The sequence below is a fragment of the Sebastes umbrosus genome, chromosome 20, assembly GCF_015220745.1.
Source record: "Sebastes umbrosus isolate fSebUmb1 chromosome 20, fSebUmb1.pri, whole genome shotgun sequence".
NCBI lineage: Eukaryota > Metazoa > Chordata > Actinopteri > Perciformes > Sebastidae > Sebastes > Sebastes umbrosus.
Genome location: NC_051288.1, coordinates 8,479,065 through 8,506,451, shown reverse-complemented (window position 1 = coordinate 8,506,451; position 27,387 = coordinate 8,479,065). Strand labels below are relative to the sequence as shown.

The window sequence follows — 27,387 nt, the reverse complement described above, 5'->3', positions numbered from 1 at the left end:
AAAGACCTCGCTAACTGTCTCATGATGCATTAATAGAGATTATTACACAGCTGTGAGGAATACTCGATTCTGATTGGTCAATCACGGCGTTCTGCGGCCTGTTATTTCTGCATAACAGACCGTTGCTATGTATAGCAGACCGTTGCTATGTATAACAGACCGTTGCCATGGGCCCAGTTCAGATGTCGGACTCTGGCGGACCGTTTTTTGTGTCAAAATATGGATTTCTTCAGTAAGTAGCCATGTAATAAGCGGGATAATGTACAGCTAGCGGGTCATTGTTGTGAAAGAATCCCCGACAGGGCGATGCTGCACCCCGACCCGCTTGTCTCTCATGATCTTGAAGTCTGCAGGTGTGTTAATATTGAGCACAAAATGTATATACTCAGCTTTGATCAAATGCTGCCTCTTGATGGGTGCATGACAACTTCTCAGTTTGGGCTTGAATACTACAAATTAACAGAAAGCTTGTGTTACAAACTTGGGGCACATATGGCATTACATTTGTGTCTTAATTCTGAGCATGCAACGGGAGGGTAGAAAAAGTTTTTATAACCCACGCATGATTAATATTTTATATAAAAATAATAAGACAGAATAATTTAATTTGTGCAAGTTAAAATGTGTTTTTTTGTGTGTTTGTTGATATCCACTAACTAGGGCTCAACACGAATATCACCCCCCGTAGGCGAGATGCACTAGGCAGCGCTAATCAAATATGATGCTTCAATAATATATCAAATGTAATGCTTATCTCTCGAGACGATGTTCCTATAGTGTGTGGAGAGCAATGATTTGGCCAAAACAGCACACCACACACTAACAGATTCATTCATGAACAAGAGTCTCCACTTAAAAAAATGGAAACATCGCAAAATATCTCTCAATCAAATGTGACTTTAGTGTAAACAAACATGGCGGATGACAGGCAGGAAGAATTAGCGATGTTAGTTTTTGCACTTTGTACTGAAAATTCACAAAGGATGGATGGAGGAAGTCACGGAGACACGTTAAATAAACACTCGTGTTATAGCCACAAATCAACCAGTTGGTCCTCCATTTCTGAGCTCCATCTTACTTTATGCTTCACGTTTTGCATTAGATCATGCATTAGCCGCGGCCGCCATGGCGACGGTGGTTTTCCTTCCTTCTTCAGTCAGTTCGGTTCCCAATTGGCTATCGTTTTTTCCCACGTGACTGCGTCATCGGCTGTCCTCAGGGTTCCCCACCCATAACAGGATATCACATCGTAGATATTGAACATGTTTTAATATTAGCAAAATTGGCTGGATTCTCGTGTAGTGTGTACCCGGCATTAGCTGTGAAATGCCAATCAGAGAATCAGGGTAAGCAATTTCTGATTGGCTGTTTTGTCTCTAATCTGATCACTAGTAGGATTATCTGTTACTGTGGGAGAAGGGAAGCTCAGAATGTCCCATTGCACTCCCAGAACTGAGACACAAATATAAACGCCATAGAAGTTTGAATGATGTGGGCATCTACTAAGCTGGGAGGGTCATAGGAAAAAATGCTATTGGTTGCATATAGGATCCAGCCTTTTTGAAGGTTGACACATAGTAGGGCCTATAATACAGGATATCTACCTCTGCTGCCTCGATTTTCTCCACCTTTTTTGTGTCTCTTGTGAGTCCCCCACTTTTATGGAAGTGCGACATTAAATTGCTGCAGTACCGCCTATAATAAGCACTGTACTATTATACTTGATCATGATTTACCGTGGTTTCGTCCACCAAGTTATGACATGACAACTTATTTTTCTCTGAGAAAAGCAACGTGATGATTGAAGAGTAGGAGAAGATTGGTAAAGTATACAGCACAGAGATACAGTATTAGCTGCCCCTCACCTGCAGTGGCTCATGTGCTGTTTACTGCTCCCTCTGATTGGCTTTACTGTAGTGGACCTGGGCCAAAGGAGTCAAACTGGCACCAGAAACCCATCTGGCTTCATGCCCAGTGGTTGGCACCGTCATAGCTAAGACTCAGCAATACTAACACCGCTGAAGATGTTTGCCTCTAGGACGGGCAACTTCAAAGACGAGAGCTCCGTCTGCTATCCACTGATTTCATCGTTTCCACAGTCTGAGCAAAACACAGATCCTAAAATAGACGAAGCGCTTGTCAAACTTGCCAGGTCAGTGGAAGGCAGAGCAACTAACGCAGCTAACCCGATTCAAAACAAGGGAAGTGAAGTGGCTTCAGATCTCATCGTTCTGTCAATAGGAATTTGCCCATAACAGGCTGATTTTTACATCTTTATCTGCATACAGACCAAAACACACAGTGGATACAGACAGCTGATCTAGATTGTTTCTGCTGCTCATTCAGTCTCTTGTCCAGAGTCCTTTCTGTTTCACTGATGTAGAGTCCCCCACAGCTGTTGCATGTGCTTGTCCCGTTGGCCTCAAGTGCCCACTGGACCACATTCTTTTGGTTTTAGGACTCTGTTGTCTGTTCCTAAAAGTCTCCCGTAACAACATGAATTATATTTAAAGCTGATAGTACGTTCACGGCAAACGCGAAGCGAACTTTTCGCGCGGCACGATTACATGCAAAGTCAATGCAAAGACCCGAATAGATGAATAAATTCACACCAGCTGCCTAGCCTGGCACTGATCGATCCAAACTCTGTTCAGAAAACAAGGATTTTAAAAGTTGCTTACTTGTTGTCTTGCGGACAGACCTGACAAAGCATGAATTCATACTTTTTACAATTCGGCATCGTTATGTAGTTATTTCGGCATCCTTTTGATCTGTTTATTGCAATTAAATCACAGCACAATCTGTTTATTTTGGGTTCATACCGCATTAGCGACGTGTGGCTTGCTAGATACAGTCAGTGCAATGGCACTGTATGTGAATACAGCTCGCCGCCGGGTGACGTTATGAACCCAGACACAACGGTGTTTGGTTTTTCGACGTATCTGGGACTTCCACAACATGTACAAAGCAGCAACTGTGGTTATTGCTTCCATGGTTGATGGCTGGAAACGGCGGAAAGAAAAGTTGTTGGTATCTATGGAGACAAGCTCCTTCTCCTCTCCAGCACGTCTAGTGCGAATGAACACAAATGATACCCGCGCGAGTAAAGCGAGGCAAAAATTCTCTTTAGTCTTGGTGTGAATTAGATTGTTTAGTTCCCCTGTAAGATTTGGTTTTACAGAATAATAATATCCAAAGACTCAATAGTTTCTTTTGATATAACCACGTCGGTGCATCAAGTGAAGCAGGACCAAGGGAAATTATTTTTTTTCTGGCAATTTTTGGATTTTGGATTAGTCCTGTAAGGCGGAGGTATAAAACGATTTTATACTATTTCTGAATGACCACACTGGGGTGAAAAGCCTGCCGTCAGGGAGAAAGGGAGAAAGCGAGACACAATAATCGATAGATAATGCTGCACACGCTGGGACAATCTGGTTTTGAAAGCATTTAGTGTAACCTCATCTACTTGCTGTTGGAGGCTTTACCCACATAAATGTTCTTTGGTGAGAAACATAGCACCTTACAGTGTGTCAGACTAGTTTATGGAACAATAATGCTACTGAGCCTGTATTATCAGTCAGCGTGGTATCCTCTGCTCTTGTTTCCTTCCTTTCTTCTAGTGCTGCGTACTTTGAAGCACAAACAGAGCCACTGTCTAATGTAGAACAATGGCCTTATACATCTGCCTGGGCTGGTCTGGGGTCAGTACTAGTCCACAGTAAAGGTACAGTCTTCTGAGGGCTAACTCGACCAAGCCGATCTCAGAGCAGGTCTGTTCTCAGGGCACAACAATAAGGAAAGTTCGGAGGTCTGTGGTTCCAGAGCGTCCCAGGATAGTGTCACTGACTGCTCTTCATGTTGGGTTGTTTTTGTGTTGGTTCACAGATGATGAAAGGCTGAAGTCATTTAACATCATTGTCACTCTCAGCATCAGTGACTGGGTTCTTTGACCCCCAAAGCCTGATCGGTATATCGGCTAAAATAAAGCCGGTACAGACACTTTCTCTCCTGTACTCTACTGTGTTTTGTCCACCTCAGCCTGCTAGTGTTGCAGCGCTGCTCTCCTTCACCACAGCCTACAGTCACAATGCAAGCATTTCAATCATATATGGGAGTGAAAATTAGACTGCGCGAATGTTTTTGTGTATGTATTTGTTTGCAGAGTACAGAGTAAAATGAGAAAGTTCTTGACCCGGCCGCCATGCTGAGATCAATTCAGGAAATACCAAGCCACGCGAAGAGGTCGTTCCTGAAAAGAGACATTATACCTAATGTATATATATGTGTTTAAATGGTGGTCATTCAGACGAGCCTATTGTGACAGCAGCTGTTTCCAATGAAAACTATTCAAAGAAATGCACAAAAGTGAATTTGTAGTTATTTTTAGCTCAGAACGATTTTCACAGCTGACTAAAAATAGGTCAATTAGAGACATTTCCCCGCCTTCGTCAGAGACACATTATGAGTGCATGTGTTCTCCTTTGATACTCATTTATGCCTCCAGACTCAATCCTACTCATGTTAGCATATTTCGGTCAGTGCGCTATATACATTTTTCACATACAGGTCAAGTTAACGAACACTTTTATTTGATGTGACAGACATCAAGAAGATGAAGACAGTTTTAAGAGCACTTCAGCAGGACGACACCGTCTGTTTCACAATAGTATACCCATACATTATGGAGGACGGAAGCTGCCATAATAAAGAATAAATGAATACATTAAAAAATGACTCAATAAATAAGTAAATATGACATTAAAAGTAGCAAAAATAATATTAAAAATAAATACAGTCATTAATTAATTGATACAAAATTTGAATTTGCTCTTTTATTTATTTATCTTTGTATTAATTCCCTTATTTATTTACTACTCTGTTTATTTTCCACTTTTTATTTATGAATTTTTAAATGTAATTCATTTTTGTTTTTTTATTTGTATGATTTTTTTATTTGTATGATTTTTTTAATTAATTCATTAATTCATTTTAATATTATGCCCATATAATTATCAGCTGCTGACTGTATTATTGTATCAATGGAATAGGTATGGGCTTTACTTCAGTGACCATTCCTTGTGGTTGCTTGGTGGTCTAAGAAATGAAGAACATTGTAGGTTTCTCTGGATGAGAGGAGCTAACTGTCTAAAATTTCAAATTAAAATGTAAAGCCGTTAGAGACCTCTACAAATAACTTAACATGGCAGAAGTAGTACTGTATTTTGTGTCATGAGTTCAAATTTAGGTTTTGTTTGTGAGAAAAGCAGTGAGAGTTAAAAACAGTGTAAAGTGTGATAGTTTTAAATGTGCTGTATAGATGCACTGTGTGCAGAGGACTACTGTATACGTGGTTCATTGATGCCAGGGAATGGCTCTTTGTAATGCGGTGCTGCCCACTTGTGGCTGAAAAGTGGAATCAGTGAAACTCATTCTAGTCTTTTATTTTCTCTCTGTCTCTGCTGTGTGTGTGAAGGAAATAATCATCCTCATTATCACAGTTTATATTCTGTCCTGATGCCGGTAAGTCAGTGTCAGTACGATGCTTTCGTAAAATCAGATTTTGTTGCTGAAAAGCTACAAAGCTCTACTAAAGCTCTTGTGTTACTATTGGTAACCTGCCTTTCGAGTAAAATATGGTAGAAAAGGTGAAAGTATTGGTTGAAAAGTTCTGAAATCATTTGAACAACTTTCTTTGGCCTACCCACAACCTTTTACCTTTAAGACACCATCTTCAGAAACATTAGGAGCGGGAGAATATACTGTATGCAGAAAGTTTCTTCCGAAAAAGTCCTACAATTTGAAGGTCAAAATTAGGTACTTTTCTTATGTCAAAATATGATGACTCGTCCAGTTTATGTTGGAGGGTTGTGGCTTGATATGGGATTTTACCAAAGAACATATATTGCTAAGAAGTGAAAGCCAGTTGTTTCTTCGATTGCAACATCAGCGCCCAGCAGAAAAGCTACGCCTCCGCTATTTTGGACTGAAAGTGACTACCGGACACCAGTAAAACGTCCGCCTAAAAAGTGCGGTACAAAAGTAAAACTAAATTATTTCCATTCATTTGTCATATATTTAAAGTCTCCACCAAAATGGTCTGTGTTGAATAATACAAATATTGTAAATATGCATACTATTATAACTGTTTAGTTATTTATTTATTAAGCTTTTTTTGCCCGACTGCTTCCCAGAGGAGCATAAAGTGAGCGATGGACATAAATGGAAGTTAGAAAAATCCAGTACACAGATTTTGAGAGCAATCTCAAACTTTTTCATGTCAAGGATCCAAAATAGACCACAGACCATGGATGTAGAAGAGGTTGTGTCCTGTGCTTTTGCCCTGCGTGTTAGTAAATAGCCTACAACTACATTAAACTCTGTTGATGTCATGCTACTAGCACTACTAGCTACTGGCCGATAGCCGGTTGTTTGGGAACAGAGACGTTAATACGTCCACCTCGGTACAGGCTTACAGCTTACAGCCCATGGGTGTATTAGAAGATAATAAAAGTGATGAATTACAGCCAATATATCCATTATTACAGCCATATACAGCTAGCAGGAAGCTGGCAGAACCGGATATGTCATATGAGCGTGCAGGGCGCTGCAGTATCGTGGGTCTGATGCACGTTCATTATGCCGAGGAAAATAACTCTGGATTCAGCTGTTAGTTAATTTTACAACTTTTAGGACATAATGATTTAAATGAGGGATATTTAAGTGTTCCTTCCTACTGGGAAGTTGATTTATCTAAAAAAAAATTAACCTCTGATTTACAGACGTCTTTTTATGTATCCATTGCAATGGACTCATACCGCAGCGCCATCTAGCGGCTACTGTCAAAAAAGCACCTGAGTTTCGTCTCTTTGCTTCGATACTCTTTGGCTTTACTCATATATTCTGGGACTGCTCTACTGGAAAAGTGTTCAAAAAGACATCATGTTGTGTGTTTAGATATTAATTTGACTCATTATCCATCATTTTTTATTCTTGGTGTCCCGTATACCTGAAAATATTCCAAACAATAATGGAAGTTGTTTATTCAAAATAGTATTTGAAAGTTGGAGGTTATAGTTTGATTAAAAATGGTGGCAAACTTTTTCCATGTGTGGAAATATTCCCAGTATCATAGAATTGGATGTTGGATTTCAGCAGTTTGGTTTCCTGATCGTTCTCAGGAGAGGAAACTGATGATTTTAGAAGGAAGAGAGGAAACAGCGTGTGTTGCAGCACTTGCGTGTGCTGTGTGATCGCTGATGTGTCCCATGTGTGGTATTGTCGAGGGGCTCCAGTGTCTCTATTCAGCGTCCTCTGCTGCTGCTGTGTTGGTGAGTTTAGTACTGTCATCAGCTCCAGCCTCCTCTTTATCCCTCTATTCATCCTGCCTCTCTTTGTCTCTGTCTCTGTCACTCTCTCCTAAAAAACGGTTGTCAGTTTAAATTCATGTGATCTTTCTTGGAATGACTGAGAGAGAACATCATCAAATGTGACAATATTATACCCCGAATGAATTCCAAGTATTTGGTATTTTCTCTCATCTTATTAGGGAAAAAAAAAAAAAAAGCCCCTGGAACAGCATTTAGACTAACATGGCTTACCGAAAGCTGCATTAATCATTTTATATAAACAATTAATCAGATAACTGTGTGTGATGTGTTGTTTCTTCCACCCTCTAGTGGCCAAGCACTGATCAACACAGCTTTAAATGCTACTTACAGCAAGAGTTAGCATCTCGTTACAGTATGGTGACCCAACACACTTATCTAACCCCATGATAGACACGTTTTTGTCTTTGTTACGGGGGTACAAGGGGTCTTTAGGAGGAGATAGCAGGTCAACATTAGATGTCACATAGAAGTGGTGTACATCATCTGAAAGCTGGGAACCTGGAGATTAATCTGAGATGCTTATGTTATATGTTTCACAAAACTGAGCCCACTACAACCTCTTGAGGGATCTTCTTCAAATTTGGCACAAACGTCCACTTGGACTCAAGGATGAACTGATTAGATTTTGGTGATCGAAGGTCACTGTGACTGCACAAATCCCATTTTCAAGAATTCATATGCTAATTATGACAATTTCACACAACTGCCTAATAGATGAGAATGATGATATGTCGGACAGACATGGATGTAAACTGCAACTTGACCGGTTGGCGCAGATCTCGGTAGACATTTGGCTGTTTGTTTCACACGTCACTGTGGCCTAAGTGACATGATTTAGTCTTCACTTCCTGCCCTACAGGGATTATCTCTCTCTCTCTGTGTTCCCGAGTCCTTCGTCACTCTCTCCCTCTCTCTTGTCTGTCTCCTCCTTTTAGATTTAGATTCTATCTGACAGCTCTTTATTTACTTTGCACTCTGCTTTGTTCTTCTTCCCACTCGCACTCCTGCTCCCTCCCTCGCTCCTCATTCTCCCTAAACTTAAGAACTCACTTGACCCCCAACTGCAAAGCAATTACAAGTTTACAACTTACTTATCTAAAGTGGGTGAGTTTCATTTATATATTTACAAGACAGTGTGTATTTATTTTGCACATTTAGTTCCTTTACACTTTGACAACTCTCAGTATGGGATGAGTATGTTTTCCATTTTCATTGGAAAATTTTGTCAATGATGTCATCACAGAATTTAAGTTGCCTGATGCAGTTTTGAGAACACGTCTGGAACATTAATTGCGATTAACTTGCGATTTTTTTATCTGTTCAAAATGTACCTTAAAGGGAGATTTGTCAAGTATTTAATACTCTTATCAACATGGGAGTGGAAAAATATTCTGCTCTATGCAAATGTATGTATATATTTATTATCGGAAATCAGTTTACACATAACAATGACAAATATTAGCTTTAAAACTGCTCCCGCTACAACCTCTGAAAGACCCGTCGGATTTTTAAGAGGTTAATTAAAAATCGCAAGTTGCGTTAATGCATTAACGACTGGAGCTGATGTCAGGACTTTGGCTCCCTATATTGCTAATGGCAGCGGTAAAGACATCTAGTTTCATCTCTTGTCAATTTAGGCACCCGCTTCGAATGATATCAGCCAATCGAATGGGCTTTAGCCGAGGTTATCATCCTCAAAGATATGGGTTAGAAGGGGCCTGCTACACCTACTAGTAGGTTCAGAATGCTGTGAATTATTATTAGTTTTTTTCCCAGCAACCCAAAAATCAAAGAATAAGACATTTCCCTCACAAATCAGTGGTATTTTCTTTTTAATCTATAAAGGTCATGTAATGTTTGATACTTCTGGTGAATATAATCCAATCAATCTTATTTCCATATATGTATTTTGTATATAATGTATGGTTTGTTAACAACTTATTTTGAAAAACGGACGTAGTAACACGTGTCTACTTCCTCTAACTTCTCCAAGATCGTCTCTAGCTCTCCCGTCAGCTCTGTTCTCTTTATACATCCATGGTCAGCTCCATCGGGGCCCGTTGGAATGCATTTAACATAAATGTCAGTATATGGGTGCTCTACAGTTGTAGCGTCGGCCCATTTGACCACGGAGATGAGAGTGACGGCCGGCTTGACCGCACGTTACCGCAATACAATAACGTTTCTTGTCCATGACGATATGACGTTACTCAGACTACAACAATAAAAGCGGTAACTACCTTCTACCTCTGCATAGATTCAAATGAAGCAAATATATGGTATTTCAAAAAATCGCGATAGGTGAATCGATTTTTTTCCCACCCCTAATTGTTATTACAAACGTCAAAGTGGTTTTGAATGAGATTTCTTGAGAAAGAACCTTGATATATACTTAAACTTGGAGGCTGTGCCCTTGGTGCCCTCTGTCTTTATGAATGTCTGCCATTTTGTGATGGCTTTAACTTTTGAACTGTTGATGGCATCGAGCACTGAGTATACATTCCTCATCGATAGATTTGATCATTTGATTAAATTTGTTTTTGGTTGTTTTTTTGCATAGCTAGCAGGTGCTTTGTATTTGTTTGAGTCAGACAGCCAGAGATAGGCTTTTTTTCCCTCACAGCCATCTCGTGCTTTGTCGCCCCACAAACCAGCGGTGCTCGCCTTGAGCTCCAGCGGAGTCCTAACAGAGCCGAGGCATAAAGCATCAGGGCAGAACAGATGCATATTCTCCTCTGACTCACGCATCACATTATGTTATTTTTGTTCTGGCTTGACTCCTCCATGATTATGAGTCCTCACAGTCAGGAAAACACTGTCAGAAGTGCACAAATGCCTTTCCTAAACCTACACACCTCAAACGGAGAGGCACGCACGGTAATGCCAGAATAATATTCACAGTAGTTTGTTTGGTTTCAAGGCAGCATAACTTTAGCTATGTGGGATCTGTTTTACATTTAACGTTAAGAATTGTAAAGGAAATAAATGGAAAAGAGAGAGAGTGTCGGGAGAGAAGTGGGAAATAAAGTCCTGGAGAGGAGAATAAGCAAAGAAAGAAAGGAAAAAGGCCGGGGGGAGGATAGGAGATGAGAGATGCAGAGGCTGCTGGATGGTGTTTGCATGGACGTCAGTCTCTTTTAGCGTCTCTTCATCCCACTTCTCCCTCTTTATCTTCATTCTTTCTTTCTGGCTGTCTGTCGTTTTAGCTGCTCTCAGGTGTCAATGAAAAGAGGACTGAGGGGTTGACAGCCCTGCTAGAGTTGTTGTGGAGGGCTGGAAGAGGATGGACACGCGCTCACACACACACACACACACACAGTCTGACATTCACATTTAGAGTTATTCAAGAAGCACAAACATTTATTCTAGTTGACAGTTTGGTTGTAATAATGTTTTGCTCTCTCAGACACACTCAGAATCAGACACACAAATACACAGAGACATACTCATTTACACTTCTTCACAGTTTTGCTCTAATACTTACTATACACACACAGGACTACTTGATTAAAGGAACAGTTTAACATTTAAATGCACTTAGTCACTTTCTTTGCGTTAACATACTTGCAAACTTGTCTCCTTTTGGCGACAATTGCAATTTTTAGTGTCAACCAGGACATTCACGTGAATCGTGTAGATGCGATTTTTTTTTTTTTTTATTTAATCTGAGGCAAATATTGTACTTTTTACTCCACTGCGTTTATCTGACCGCTTTAGTTACTTTGCAGATTCAGATTAACAATACAAAATATAATCAATAAATATATTATTATTAGAGCTGTCAATCGATTAAAATATTCAATCGCGATTAAATCGCAAATTAATCACAGTTTTTTTTTTAATTTATCTGTTCAAAATGTACCTTAAAGGGAGATCTGTCAAGTATTTAATACTTTTATCAACATGGGAGTGGACAAATATGCTGCTTTATGCAAATGTATGTATATATTAATTATTGGAAATCAATTGACAACACAAAACAATGACAAATATTGTCCAGAAACCCTCACAGGTACTGCATTTAGCATTAAAAAAAATGCTCAAATCATATCATGGCAAACTGCAGCCCAACAGGCTACAACAGCTGTCAGTGTTTCAGTGTGCTGACTTGACTATGACTTGCCCCAAACTGCATGTGATTATCATAAAGTGGGCATGTCTATAAAGGTGAAAACCGTGGGTACCCATAGAACCCATTTTCATTCACATATCTTGAGGTTTAGGGGTCAACGGATCCCTTTGAAAATGGCCATGCCAGTTTTTCCTCGCCAAAATTTAGCATAACTTTGGAGCGTTATTTAGCGTCCTTTGCGATGAGCTAGTATGACATGGTTGGTACCAATGGATTCCTTAGGATTCCTTCCCAGCCAGTATCTTCACTTTAGCTTAAAACTGAGCCCGCTACAACCTTAAAATTGCAAGTTGCGTTAAAGAAATTAGTGGCGTTAAAACGAATTTGGATTAATGATGCTCATCCTTAGTTCCCAGAAAACAAGATGGCATCTTTAAATTGCTTGTTGTGCCCAACCAAACATATCCGTTTGATATTAAACATAAAAGTATATTTGCTTGATCATTTATTGTTGATTAACGTTCTGTTGATAGTCCAAACGTTTTAGTTTTAAAACACATAGTTCATAGTGTGCCCCGGATACCAACAACAGCATCAGCCAGCAGGTTGTGAGACTAAAAGGAGGAGACAGGGAGACCCAGCACAGAGCGAGAGAGAGAGTAACATTGCTCACTGCTCTACCAACGGGCTGGACTGTGGAGCAAAAGGATGAGAGGAATGTGACTGAGAGAGAGAGAGAGTGCGTGGATGTCAGCAAATATACCCAAGGGAAAGAGAGAGAGAGAGAGAGAGAGAGAGAGGCAGGACTATACTTAGACAGCAATAAAGATAGTCAGCCACAGCCAATGCTGTACTATAGAGCATGGAGGGGGACACGCTGGATCTCTTAGCAGCAGCTTGGGATTGGATCCAATTCTAAAATCTGCTCTGACAACAAACTGCCTTCTCAGCTCAACTGGTCCAGCAGCAGAATTCAACTTGTCTGGGATGGATCCGCTGCCAAAAACCCAGAGTGGAGCACTACACGTTTAAGCCGAGTCGCACAGCAGCAACTGACCACTACTTCAGTGATGAAATGAGTGTGCTTTTTTTCTGACATCGGGACAATCCTGCTCTGAAAGCAGTGAAGAGGACTAGTTGGCATTTGAGAGGGCTGTGAGCTAACGCTGCCACTGTAGTAACCCTGGGACCAAATGCTGTTTCTAATGCCATTTCACATTGAAAAAGCCAGGATGCTATTAAAGCTTTCATCATCTAGAACTGTGAACTGGACTAAATGAAGAGGTTGAAAACGGTTTCGATCACAGAAATTTGCCTAAAATTTCAAAGATAAGGACCAAATCAAACCCAGATTGGTGAAAAAAATGAGGACTAGCTCGAGAAAACGTGGTAGAAAACTGGACAAAATATGTCAAATGAAGTCTAATCCAATGGATTCGAGGATCGGCATGGCTTGTTTGAGATTCAAGAAACACGATCTGAGTTGCCCAAAGGAAGATGTACACGAATAATGAAGCTTAATCCAACTCAAGGATTACAAATTCACACATTGAAGACTTGGTGCTCTGCGTCCACGGTGCTGACTGTGACTCTTGAGTAGTTGACTTAATGTGCAGAAGTGTGTTTTCCATTGATTTACCCTCGATTGTTGCTTCTGGCCACGATGCATCGAGAAGAGATTGCGCGGAGGTGACCGGAGATCTCAGTTGTGGGGTCTGAAGCCTTGCGTGTGTGTTTAGTGTGTGTTCGCTGCACAGACTGTACATGTGTGGAGGTGCTATGCTGAGGGTGTCAGGCGTCGCACCAGCTCCGTCGGGCCACGAGTGGCGATTTCAGTGTTCTGTCGGCGTGGACTGCAGCGACGCCGAACCTCGCTGTATCTGGCTGGCGGTTTTAAGGGGTGTTTCGCCTCACAGCTCACCCCGCCCGACCCCCATCGCGTCACCGAGAAGACGGGGCTCCCGGAGGGTCATCCAGCGCCATCGCTTGTCCTGGGTAAGAGGGGAAACGGTAGTTTTGGGCTGAAACTGCCAATAGACGATTTCTTTGTTGCCATTATTCAGCGCTATTACATTTTATTATTTTCTGGCCAGGTGTCATTTTTATTTAGGGTCATATTCTGCCAAAATTGTTTTATTAGTATTGAAAAGATCATTCTTTAGATTAGTATTGGTTGGGAAGGAGGTGTTCACCTGGCTGCACCAACTGTTTATGGGATAAGTGCTCAGTGCCCGATGGGTCAACGTCCAACTAATACTTTATAGAACTTTGTCAGACTATAGGCAAAGAACGCAAATAATTCACACTGTTGTGAGGTGTCCCAGATGCTGCAGCAGTTGTCCTTTACAATGACAAAACACACTGGAGAATAAGGAGCCCTTGTCGTGCCTGATAATGACAAGAGACCGATGCGTCAGCGCTGAGTTGGCCGCAACTCATCGCTGACTGGTTTGGTTCGGAGAGTCTAATCTCATGTGTCTTCAATGCAAGGCTCCTTGGAGCTCCTTGAAGCTTGTACGTTGTTCATTTTAATAATTAGCATTATAATGTGGCCTGCAGCTAGCAGGTTGTTTTTGGAAAAAAAAAACCTTGACAGGGTGATTCAAGCACTATTTTGAATGACTGACAACTTTGTGTACTGTATCTTGTGCATGTATGCCACTTTTTCATTACCAAACTTCTTAAAGACACAACAAGCTGAAAATCTAAAGTTGTGTTTCTGGCAACTTGAATAATTTAGGCTGCATCCACACTAATATGTTTTCGCTTTAAAACAAAAACGGAATTAAGCTCCACATGACCATTCAGGTACACTGGGCATGCGCGTCATGGTGTAAACAGGAAGCAGCGCTGGACACGCAAATTGATGTAAAGCGCTCGAATAATAGCTTCCGTCCTGCGCATGCAGGCAGTAGTAGCATTATAAAATGCAGAATTTGACTCCACAACAGCTGCTAGAACAGACAACAAGGTTAGCAACGCTTATATCTTGTTATCCATGTTGAAAATAACCACTGGTGGTCGAGGCCGATGTTGCTTGTTGCAAGTTTCATGTGATGGGGCGTGGCGAATCAGGAGAGGGCACGTCATGACTGACGAGACCCAATCAAGAAGCGAACGTGGGTGTCTGCGTCATCGTTTTCAAAGGTCTCCGTTTCTGTCCGTCCGTCCAGACTAAAACGTAACCCCAGAGTTTTAAATCTAAAATGGGGTCGGTAGCATTTTCCAACGTCTCCGTTTTAGGGGCTCAAAGTAGGTAGCTAGGCATAAATGTAGCAAAAGTTATGCGTTTTAAAACGAAAACATATTAGTGTGGATGTAGCCTTCTGGGCTACTGTAGAAACATGGCGGACTCCGTGGAGAGGACCCGCTCCCTATGTAGATATGAACGGCTCATTCTTGGGTAACAAAAACACAACGATTCTTATTACCAGGTGATTATACACTAAGATAACATATTTATTATTGTTCCATTTCTGCCAATAGATCCAACTAATTGCAACACGCTGTTCCTTTTAGTGCAATATTCACTCTCCTTTTAGCTCTGTTTTGGTCTCCACCAACTCCTCAGAAAAATATCTGGCTTCTCACCTGCTAAATGCTCCACCATGTTCACCAGCTAGCTAGCTGCTAACTTTGTCTGCTGTTTTTAGCTGAGCAGGGTTTATCTGGGTTTATCAGAGCTTTTTCACTGAAAAACAGCTGCCTGCTGCATGACGTCGATGAGAGCGGTGAGACTCAAGCAAAGTAAAGCTGTGGGCTGGAAAACAAAAACAATGAGCTGAAAGATGCTAAACAACTCTGTGCTTAAAGGGACAGTGTGTAGGATTTGGCTGCATTTAGTGGTGTGGTTGCAGATTGCAACCAAGCAGCTTTAAATTTGAATTATCTAGAAATAATATCTTGTACTAAAACTATCTATTTCCAATTGGCTGCTCTGTGGTATCAGTCCAGTACTGGACCAGCTTTTGACTTTGTCTGTGGTCCATCCGTGTACGTAGTAGCTCTAAAAACAGCCGTGGCTGTCATTGTTGTGAAGGGTCCTCGTCTCCTATCTGATCTGATGACTGTGGACAGGTGTATTTCCTCCGGGATGCTTCTTCCGCCATCTTTGCTTTAACCTTTCCTGTCTGCTCTCAGTGCAAGAGAAGGACACCGTTATTGACCATCCACCGTCCTTTTCCACCATGTGGGTGTCCTGGTTTTATCACACGGGGGCCAAAGTTGATGTCACTGCTATCATCAATCTTAGGCAGTGACTTTAACCTGTGACAGGGCAAGGGCTGCCCATTACCAGCCCGTCATCATCTCCAGTTTTGGAGGGAGATTCAGCACGTGGGGGTTGATTCATTCGAGGGTGTGTGTGTTATGCCTGCGTGCCTCCTTTTAGGTGTTATGTAATGTAGCACTGAGGGGGCCTGTTGACTAGCAGAGGGGAAGGGAGTTGAGGCTGATGTCCTCACTACGCACACAGAGTCGTGGAGCTTTATATGGAATATTGTGGGTGTGTGTGGTTGTGCTTTTTTACATCATCTGTTCAAGTATGCATCGAGCACCATACAGTCTCCAACACACACACACTGCTCCTATGTTTACATGCCGGTATGGAGTGTGTGTATCTGTCACTTTGTATTATGTGATCTGTGTATGCAGTTCAGCTCATTCCGCTGTGGTCTGAATGTCAGATGAACTGAATCGTTTCAACGCTCAACAATAAAGGTCTGCAATTTCAAATCCCAAAACTGAAATGACAAGTGCAGCAGACAGAACGGAGAGTAAATTGAGTGCGTGGCCCCATGATAATGAAGAGCTATATTTGAGTCAGCACAACAAGCCCCTCGTTGTGCTAAAAAGAGCTGCACAATCAGGGCCCAGTGCTCAGGATCAGGTAAGGACTCTCATCTAGGGTCGGAGGGAGAAATACATTAAATAGTATTATAACTTCAATTATACATTTAGTTTTAAGTTTCTTTTGGGATTGGTGGTGTACTGTTTGCAACATTTAATGAATTTCATCCACAATACCAGTGTGACCAACATTCTGACTGTGATAGTAGCCGATAGTAGTTTCCATTAACGCATTTTGAATTGCATTTTGAAGTATCGTATTAGAAAAGCTGTGTGCAGCATCACCTTGTTCCTTTAATGTCATGCTATAATGTTTCTGTATAAAATCTGTGGAGAGAGGAAGCTCTGGATTAGCAGACAGGAAGGTTTGGTTCCTAAGTTCCTAGGTTGAATAATGCTCTAAAGTTATGCAAGATTTTGGCGAAGAAAAACTGTCATGGCCATTTTCAAAGGGGTCCCTTGACCTCTGACCTCAAGATATGTGAATGAAAATGTGTTCTATGGGTACCCATGAGTCTCCCCTTTACAGACATGCCCACTTTATGATAATCACATGCAGTTTGGGGCAAGTCATAGTCAAGTCAGCACACTGACACACTGACAGCTGTTGTTGCCTGTTGGGCTGCAGTTTGCCATGTTATGATTTGAGCATATTTGTTATGCTAAATGCAGTACCTGTGAGGGTTTCTGGACAATATTTGTCATTGTTTTGTGTTGTTGATTGATTTCCAATCATAAATATATACATATATTTACATAAAGCAAGCATATTTGTCCACTCCCATGTTGATAAGAGTATTAAATACTTGACAAATCTTCCTTTAAGGTACATTTTGAACAGATAATCAAATTAACTATGGACAATCGTACGATTAATCGCGAATGTACACCAATGTTTGATATGTTCTGTTTTGTTCTGTTGTCTCTTATTTCAAGACTTTAAGAAAAGTTACAAACAAAGGAATTTAATGAACCAAGCAACAGCATATTGTATTAAAGGGACTCAGATAAGGATGATGTCAGTGTTAGTTCTGTAAAAGAGATGTGTTTACAGAGAGAGCGTTCTATAAAACACACTCTGGCATGTCGGCATTTCACACTGTGAGTGGGTGGGTGAGTAAGAGAGAGAGGTAAGCATGTACAGCATCTCTCACCTCTATGTTTACATTCACTCATGTGTGAATTGTCACCTGCAGAGATGTCGGATGATGAGGAATCTGACACAACAGTGTACCCAACTATCTCTCTCACACACACACACACACACATGCACACACAGATATGATGACTTCATGCTCTGAGGCTTCGCACAACACAACTCTCCAACACAGACACACACACACACACACACACACACACACACACACAGAGAAATGTCAGTGGGCAGGAATCAACTGAGGTTATTTCATTCTGTTTGGATAATATTTGTTATGTAAGGCTATAAGAGTGGGTCGTTTAAAAAGTTTGAAAGAGTCAGTCTGAAGTGTTCTTTCAGCACATTACGCAGGTTTATTATCAGCTACAAATCAACCAAGACTCTGTCCATTCACTGATATTAAGACAAGGTCTGGCTTGTCAGTGATTTGATAAGAGTTCATATAAATTATTGTTACTTGTATTATGGAAATATTAAAGGGGAGCTTCACGAGTGGGGGTATTTACTGATGTATTTTATGTCGTAGAACAAAACGTTAAAATCTCCACAGCTTGTGTTAACCACAGACCTTATTTCAGGCACATAACTAAAAACCCATTCAGAAAACCCATTGAATTCCAGACGAGGGAACAGGAAGTGCTAAAATGCTAACTCATTTCCAGCACTCTATTGAGGAAGATCTATTGGGAGATGAGTATACGGGTCCATTTCCTGTTCTACAACTGACAATATTACAATAGAATAAAGATCATTTGGGTATAAAAAATGAAAACAAACATTCTGTGGGTCCACAAAATGTCAAAAGTTAAGTCTCCCATTCATTGTATATGGAGCAGCTCCAACTTTATACAAGACGACATCACAAGTTTGAGACTTCTCTGGTTTCTGGCTTTGAGAGAGAGAGAGTAGCTCAGGTTCACTAACACTGATTGAACTTTCCTCGTCCATGGAAATAACATATTGAAATTATGAATTTAGGTGGTGTTAATCTAAACTGATTGGCTTCCCTCTGTGGAAAGTGTGCGTCTCTCTCCTGCTCTTGGGAAATATCCTTAGAGGCGAAGGATTTCCCACATCACGGCCATCCACTTCCTGTCTTAAGAAACACACTTCCTGTTGTTTTAGTGTTTTTTGTGAATAATGAATGTGCGCTTTAAGTGTTGTTGAATATTCTTTTGTTTAATCGCCCTGTCTAATGATCAAGATAAAAGTTATGTACATAACTATACTGTAGTTTCCAGGCATGCTTGATCTACTGTATATATATACATTTATCAAGGTTAAACATGTGGATTAGCAACTGAATGGTGCTCAGTGTTGGAGAATCCACTGTGCGTTGGTACCTGAATCACTGGCTTCATTCTCACCTCCTGTAGCCTATAGAACTGTCAGCGGGCTCTCTTTGTCTACTGCTCATCTGGTCTGTGTTTCCAGATCTATGTTTATGAGCCCTAATCATTTCCTGTTGTTCCATAACTGGTATTTATAGACCATATATATTTTTAACTCTTCCATTGTTGGCTGGAGGTAATAAATGTGATTATAGGTGGGGTTGTTGTTGAAAATAGAGCTTCCTCTTTAGAGGGAGGAAGTCTCTGAGAAATTCCTGCCATTGGTGATAATTCTGCCCCGGTCAGATCTGGGCAGAGTCCTCAGTGAATGGGCCACATACTGTACGGCCACGTCCACCCAACCACTCTTCCCTTAAATACATTCAACTATGGTTTAGTAGCACGCACTTTACACACTACTTTAAGATTCACATGGTAAAGTTTTGTCAGTTTTCATGTCCTACTAAGAGGAAGCTACGCGTTGTTGATCTAAACATTTTCTTGTCTTCTCTATTAGGCTAAAGGACGGAGAGATGGCATGGTGTCGTCCAACGAGAACAGGCGCCGGCCGCTGTCGTCGGGCGAGGTGGAGGGCGTGTCGTGGCAGGGCCCGCGGACCATTTATGTCCCAAAGAACTCGCAGGGATTCGGCTTCACTCTGCGCCACTTCATCGTCTACCCACCAGAGTCCTCCCTCCACAGCCTCAAGGTTAGCCGGCTTCAGCCTGGAACACAAATGTGTTCATTTTTTTTTAGTTGAATTCGACTAATTTCAGTCATTTGATACAATCTTATGATTAGGGCAACTAATTGCTTTTATAAAATCTGCATCCTCTTGTTCACATGAATGTAAGTCAGTAGCCGTGTTTCAATACACGTGTTTTTATTCCTATTTTGAAGTATCGCATTAGAAAAGTTGTATGGAAACGGCAAAAATTGCTAAAACTTTCTCCAACTCAATTGAAAAAGAGTTGATGCAATAAATGGAATATGGAAACGCCTTCACCAAATAAATTCTGACTTAGAGAACATTTAACTCACATGACTGATCAGCAAATATTGGACGGATTGTCATGACATTTTGTGCAGATAATCACGGTTCCCATGGATGATTCATAATGACTTTGGTGACCTTTTGACCTGGCACCCATCAGCCTCAACCGGACTTTGTGTTTATTGCTAATTAGCAAGCAAAAAGCACTTTTGGTTTTATCCTATAACACCACATTTCCCTCATGACAGGAACTGTTCAACATTTTTGCCCCCCAAAACCGACACAGACAGATTAATAAGGTCGAGCCAGAGTGATGTGTGTTCAGACACCAGTCAGTGTCAAGATGGTGTACTCCCTGGATTTCAGAGCCCAGCCCCTGGAGGGATCTAATTTTTCCCCAGTAGGAATTAACGTATGAACTCAAACCACTTTGAGGATCAGATTAAAGGCTACTGAAACCTTTTCAGTTCGGCATGGTGGTGCAGTGGTTAGCTACACACTAAAAATTACAAGTCGTATTAATGCGTTAAAGAAATTAGTGGCGTTAAAAGGAATTTGCGTTAACACGTTATTATCATGTTAACTTTGACAGCCCTAATAAAAATAATTCCATGCTGCTACGTCAAAAAGCTGATCAGGAGAACCAGAGTCGACACCAGACAGGCTCGATTATGTACTCGTGAGCGCTTTCAAAGGTGCATTTAACCCACAAGTCATTCGGACCATTTCTTCTAATGTGATACAGACCCTACAGCTACACTCTCTGATGGGTAGTGTAGTAGTGTAGACAGTACGGTGACGTCCTTCTGGCCTGGAGAGAGGTCGGTGTTGTGTAGCAGCATACCTCAGTCTGTGTGCAGAGCCCTTTTGTGTGTCCAGGTCAGGAATGAGCTAACTCAGCGAAGCATCAAAGCCTCCAGTTAGACCCAGCCAGCAGGCCTGCCAGTCAGTCAGACAGACAGACAGACAGACAGACAGACAGTCCATATGTCAGTCAGTGAGACAGTCAGACACTCAGTCAAATTGTAAATCAGTCAGACAGCTGAGCAACAGTCCAAACCGCCCAGTCAGCTGGAGTCAGACCTGGGGTTGAATGTGAGCTGAGCAGCGCCCCCCTGTGGTCCTCCTCTCCTCTAACACCTGCTCTCTGTGTCTCCCAAAGGATGAAGAGAACGGAAATGCAACTGGAAAAGGTGAGTTTCTGCTGGCTTTACCAGCAACACACTATCAGCCAATGTTTAGACATCCAGCTCTGATGAATCAGTATCAAGTGTCTCTACATGCCTTCAGGACTCAGGAGGATCTATTGTGTTCTGTTTTATAATGCACAAATCATCAAGATGTGTGTAGGGCTAAATGTTTCCATGTGTGGGTGGAGCTGATTCGACTTTGTGTGTTTTGCTGATATTTTCAGTACAGGAAATGCATGCGTAAGCACATAATCTGTATGTGTGTGTTTGTTTTTTAAAGCAGGAGGTCAGCGGTCTCGTTTGGAGCCAATGGACACCATCTTTGTGAAGAATGTCAAAGACAATGGCCCCGCGCAACAAGCCGGACTGTGTACAGGTAGAAGACACACATATGAAAGACATGCCATAGAGATAAGATGACTCTGACAGCAATAAACTTAACGTACAGCAACAAGTACTTTCCTGACTTTTTTTTTTACCCTGACTTTCTTCTCTCAGGCCTCATACAGGCTGCCCTCTTATTGCTAAAAAAAGAGTAATTTAACACCCCTGAAATCTTGTTTTTGCTGACCTCCAGTTGTGTAACTTCTCACCTTTCTGCAGTGATGTACAGATGTACTCCAGGACCTTGTGATGTCACTACTATGGCGCATTCACACCAAGCGCGAAGCAAACTTTTCGCATGAAGTAATTACAATACAAAGTCAATGCAAAGAGGCGACTAGATGCGAATTTGCGCCAAGCGACGCGAATGGCGCGACGCGAACACTCAACATTTGCTCCATTCACCTATTCGCAGTTGAAATTTTTCAACTGGAGCGAGAAATTCGCATCAAGCTGTGTCGCGAAAGCCTATCGGCGTTGGCATTCTCCTGCTGTCGTCGCTGACGTCCTGATGTCGTTGAATCAGAGATGGGGGATTGTGGCCGTTTGCAGGAACCCAGAGCTACGATAGTACATCATATCTGTACAGAGACCCGACCAAACTCTGTATAAATGGATGTGTATAAACCACAGATTATCTATGGTAGAAACAACAACGTCACTGCCGTATTTATGCCTTGATGACTTTATCTTGAGTGTTGATGGAGCAGCTGCATAGCCTGGCACTGATCTATCCGAACTCAAGCAATTTAAAAAAGTTGTTTGCTTGTCATCTTGCGGACAGACCTGACAAAGCAGGAATTCAGACTTTTTACAATTCGGCATTATGTAGTTATTTCAGCATCATTTTGATCTGTTTATTATAATTAAATTACAGCACAATGTGTTTAATTTGGGTTCATACCGCAGTAAGCGACGTGTGGCTTCCTAGATACAGTATGTGAATATAGTTCGCCACCGGGTGATGTTATGAACCCAGACAAGACGGCGTTTGGTTTTCCGACATATCTGGGACTTCCACAACATGTGCAAAGCAGCAACAGTGGTTATTTCTTCCATGGTTGATGGAAGAAATGGCGGAAAGAAAAGTTGTTGTTGCTCTCTGGCGCGTTCCAGAGCGAGTAACGCGAATGAACTCAAATGACCCCGGCGGTCCAACTCGCGCAAGTAAAGCGAGACGAAGATTTGCTTTGCTCTTAGTGTGAACGCAGCATTAGGCTTTTTTGTGCCGCCCTACTTCTTAAGCATGCAACACCTATTTCACCCTTCTTCTTCTGAATGTGTGTGTGTGCTCAAGGGGACAGGCTGGTGAAGGTGAATGGGGAGAGCATTCTGGGTAAAACCTACTCTCAGGTGATCACACTCATCCAAAACAGGTAGGAGTTTTACGAGGAGGTTTATGAATCTCATTTTATGCTCCGTCTGACGCCTTATTGATCTTGTTCATATATTTGGATCTTTTTTTTTGTCGTAGTGAAAACATTCTGGAGCTCTCTATTATGCCCAAAGATGAGGATGTGTTGCAGTTGGTAAGTGTGAGTATTATCCTTCTTCTATTTTCTCTTCTTTCCTTCTTTTCACCTCGTTACTGTGTTATATGTCACAGCAGCTAGCTAGGCTGTTTGAAGAACAGCAGGGGGTTGTGTCTTTCTGTTTTAATTCACGTAGCCACTTATTCAAGTTTAACTTCGGCAATTTGGAATGGTGCATGGGCAGCAAGGATTGTGCCGTTATCAATGGGCAGATGGGTATAAAAGAATGCACGAAACAACCAACATGAGAGTCAAAATATTAAAAACATGGATTTTCTTCCTTATTTATTTTATTATCATTAAAACATTTAGAAATACAATGAAGTGGAAGATGAAATCAATTAATGCAGAATAGAATAAAATAAATGAATATTATTGTCTATTGAAATAAATAAAAAATAATATTAATGATAAGTAGGGCTGTCAGTCAATTATAATATTTAATAGCAAATGAATCACACATTTTTTTATCTGTTCAAAATGTACCTTAAAGGGAGATTTGCATAAGTATTTAATACTCTTATCAATATGGGAGTGGGCAAATATGCTACTTTATGCAAATGTATGTATATATTTATTATTGTAAATCATTTAACAACACAAAACAATGACAAATATTGTCCAGAAACCCTCACAGGTACTGCATTTAGCATAAAAAATATGTTCAAATCATAACATGACAAACTGCAGCCCAACAGGCAACATCAGCTGTCAGTGTGTCAGTGTGCTGACTTGACTATTACTTGCCCCAAACTGTATGTGATTATCATAAAGTGGGCATGTCTGTAAAGGGGAGACTCGTGGGTACCCAGAGAACCCATTTTCATTCACATATCTGGAGGTCAGAGGTCAAGGGGCCCCTTTGAAAATGGCCACAACAGTTTTTCCTCGCCAAAATGTACAGTTTGGAACGTTATTTAACCTCCTTTGCGGCAGGCTAGTATGACATGGATGGTACCAATGGATTCCTTAGATTTTCCTTAGATCTTCTAGTTTTGACAGCCGTAATTACAATACAGTAATAAACTGGCCCAAATTTACAAAAGGAAAAATAAAGTTCCAGTGTTGGTTGTTTAATAAGGATTTAGCTTGTATAGGTCAAAAGACAGAAATATTGCTGCATGGTGCACGTTGCATCTGCCTCACTTTGCCCTCTCGCTGCTCCTTCCATCTCTGTTCTTTTTATCTGTCATGTTTTACATCGTGTCATAACCCCTCTGATTCCTCAGGCGTACTCCCAGGATGCCTACCTGAAAGGCAATGAGCCATATTCAGGCGTGGCCCAGAACCTCCCTGTGCCGCCGCCTCTCTGTTACCCTCCCAGCAAGCCCAGCCCGACCTCCCCGCAGCCCAGTCACAACCTCCACAGTCCCCTGGACAACTGGCAGTGCCGTCCCGGCCCCGCCGCCTCTCCTCTGGACAACCGCCCCCCTGCTGCTTCTACCCCGACCTCCGGCTGGCCCGGGGGTCCCGAGGATTCCGCCGACCACATTGCCCCGCCGGGGCGGCACAGAGGCCGCTCCTCTTCGGCCATCAGCGTACTGGACTTTCACTTTGCTAACCACAATGCTGCCATCGCCTCTGCTACTCTGCCTCCGCCGCGGAAGAGCAGCCTGCAGGCCTCTGCCCGCACTCGCGCCGACACTCTCTGCCACCAGGCTCTGTCGGACTGGTACTACAGCCAGGCTGAGGCCGCAGAGAGCATGTCCCCCCGCCACCGCAGTATATCTCAGGACTGTTTAGCGGAGCTGGGGCTGGGGTTGGCTCTCGGCCCCGGGCCTACACCTGCTTCCACGACCTCTGCGGAGCAACGCAGAAGAGAAACCCTCCTGTGCCACCACCAGGCAGCTGCTGCTTCCCATGATTCCTATTGGCTAGGGGGCTGGGGCGGTGTATCAGGACCAGGGAGCAGGTCATGCTCAGAGAGCCTCCTGGCAGCCTACGCCGAGTACGAGCACAACTACGGGCGTTCTGTGGAAACACTGGCACAAGCCTCCGCGCTGGTGTCACCGCACTACGAAGACTCACCACACGGCTCCCAAATGGCCAAACTCAGAGAGCAGAAGGAGCAGAAAGTCTCAGCAGGTCATCAGCACAAAACCACAGTGATATACCCCATCACAGCCTCCTCCACAGTGCCTCCTAGTGGCAGGCAGTCGGGTCAGCAGGTAGCTGAACCCCAAACAAGGCGAGTAAAAGAAGAAGAAGAGCTGGTGGGCTACAAAAGCTACAGCCCTTCTTTCTCCCGCAAAGCTGGCCACCTCCTCCAGCAGGCCCACTCCTTCAGAGAGCCCAGCTACAGCGGCCCTCACCTCAACTGGAGCCCCGGCAGCAGAGGCAGCCCTGCAGACGGCAGCGAGGACAGGGTGGTGGCACCCAGGCCCCAGTCTACCCCCGCCATGTCTGCGTCAGAGGAGGAGAGAGCCCGGCTGGGCGAGGACAGGGGTCAGGAGGACGCCTCCCCCATCTCCCTGCATCAAGAGGTGGTCCTGAGGCAGAAGCCGCCGTCCGGCCGCCGAACCCCCGTTCAGGCCGCTCGACATCCTCACTACGCCACGCCTGTGGAGTCGCCCGAGTCGCCTGGTTTGGAACCTCCGCGAGGGACCCCCTCTCCTGTCTCTGGGGGGCCCGGCCCCAACCGCAGGGCTAATGGTAGCCTGGCACAGCATGCATACAACTCCCTGTCCTCTATTCCCTTCATAGGTTAGTGACCTTTTCTCTGTAGCAACAGCTGTCACAGGATGTCACACTATAACAAAATTAACCTCAAAAAATGTCCTGATAATCCAGTGAGTGTAATGTCATTTTACATTTATTATGTTACAAGCAGGGCTGTCAATTGATTCATATATTTAATTACAATTTATTTAAATTAAAATTAACCATTTTTTATTTGTTCAAAATGTACTATAGTATTTAATACTCTTATCAACATGGGAGTGGGCAAATATGTTTTCTTTATGCAAACGTATGTATATATTTATTATTGAAAATCAATTAACAACAGAAAACAATGACAAATATTGTCCAGAAACCCTCACAGGTACTGCATTTAGCATAAAAAATATGCTCAAATCATAACATGTCAAACTGCAGCCCAACAGGCAACAACAGCTGTCAGTGTGTCAGTGTGCTGACTTGACTATGACTTGCCCCAAACTGCATGTGATTATCATAAAGTGGACATGTCTGTAAAGGGGAGACTCGTGGGTACCCATAGAACCCATTTTCATTCGCATATATTGAGGTCAGAGGCCAATTTTTCCTCGCCAAAATTTAGCGCAAGTTTGGAGCGTTATTTATCCTCCTTTGCGACAAGCTAGTATGACATGGTTGGTATCATATGATATGGTATCTTCACTCTAGCTTTAAAACTGAGCCTGCTTCAATCTAAAAATCGCAAGTTGCGTTAATGCGTTCAAGAAATTAGTTGCGTTAAAATTAATTTGCGTTAACATGTTATTATCGCGGTAACTTTGACAGCCCTCGTTACAAGTGGTGTAAAATTCAAAAACGTGGTTCTGAAGATGAGATTACACTAACTCACTGTTATTAATTCCTAATTTTGATAAAATCAGGTACATTTTTATCTATTTGGAATGGTTATTATGTTGTCTGTTGCTACAGAGCTCTACGATATATTCCACTTAATGTATGTGAGCCTTTAGTAGTGCTCCTTTCCTTCTTTCTGTGTGTTTCTATCCTTTTCAACATTTCTGTATGTTTACATCTGTGTTGATGAATATTCCAGCGTGTTTTTGAATCTTTACATGTCCAAATGTTTGGAGAGTTTTGGTTCTGGAAACATTTCTTAGAAACAGAGCTGCTCTGAAGTCAGAAATAATCTTACAGGTTCAGTCAGCAGGCCAGATAACATAACTGTAGAGTGAAACGGTAAGGAGTATGAGAGGAGAACTGTTGAGACCTGATAATGCAGTCTGGCTGATACTGTTACTAATGTCAGTTAGATGGCCTAGCCTACCTTACAAGTTCAAACTGAATACCAGCCTGTAATTATCTGGGGATGAATCTCAATAATTAGTAATTGTTGTTAACTTGAAAGCAAGACAACAAAAAGAAAAGAAAAAGTAGCACATACGCCCTCTAACGAATGGAAAGTTACACTTGAGAGCTTGAAAAGAACAAAGTAATCAAAGTAAATATTAGGTACTGGGGGGGAGAAAACTAGGAATGTCCACTCAATAGAGGGCACATCTCTGTCAGGTATGTCTGCAGCACCACTGCTGTAATCTTTGCAACCACGAGAGGTCCTGGAGCATACAGTCATAAATGAGCACAAAAAAGATTAAGCAGATGGGTCCAGCAGTATGAGAGATTAGCTTGTGAACAGACAGACAGACAGATGCACACCCACACTCATTATGAAATAAATAGATAAATGACTCAATAGATCCATCCATCCATCCATTATCTGTAGCAGTTTATCCTATTCAGGGTCGCGGGGAGGCTGGAGCCGATCCCAGCTGAC

The 27,387-nt window shown here is 42.2% G+C and overlaps 1 protein-coding gene across 9 annotated transcripts in view; it reads left to right on the top strand.

Annotated features, from left to right (window-relative positions):
- Nucleotides 1–27,387, top strand: part of LOC119479107 (rho GTPase-activating protein 23-like) — a 69,294-nt gene that overhangs the window by 26,764 nt on the left and 15,143 nt on the right. For 2 of the 9 annotated variants that reach the window (XM_037754348.1, XM_037754343.1), the window contains exons 1-7: nucleotides 12,310–13,458; nucleotides 19,316–19,507; nucleotides 20,955–20,985; nucleotides 21,263–21,358; nucleotides 22,664–22,742; nucleotides 22,841–22,901; nucleotides 24,128–25,601. In XM_037754348.1, the coding sequence (XP_037610276.1) occupies nucleotides 13,228–13,458; nucleotides 19,316–19,507; nucleotides 20,955–20,985; nucleotides 21,263–21,358; nucleotides 22,664–22,742; nucleotides 22,841–22,901; nucleotides 24,128–25,601 (2,164 nt within the window). In that variant the 5' untranslated portion in view covers nucleotides 12,310–13,227. Of the gene's footprint in view, nucleotides 1–12,307; nucleotides 13,459–19,315; nucleotides 19,508–20,954; nucleotides 20,986–21,262; nucleotides 21,359–22,663; nucleotides 22,743–22,840; nucleotides 22,902–24,127; nucleotides 25,602–27,387 lie in introns of those variants that run through there. The other 7 variants (XM_037754351.1, XM_037754349.1, XM_037754344.1 and 4 more) reach the window with 6 other exon arrangements.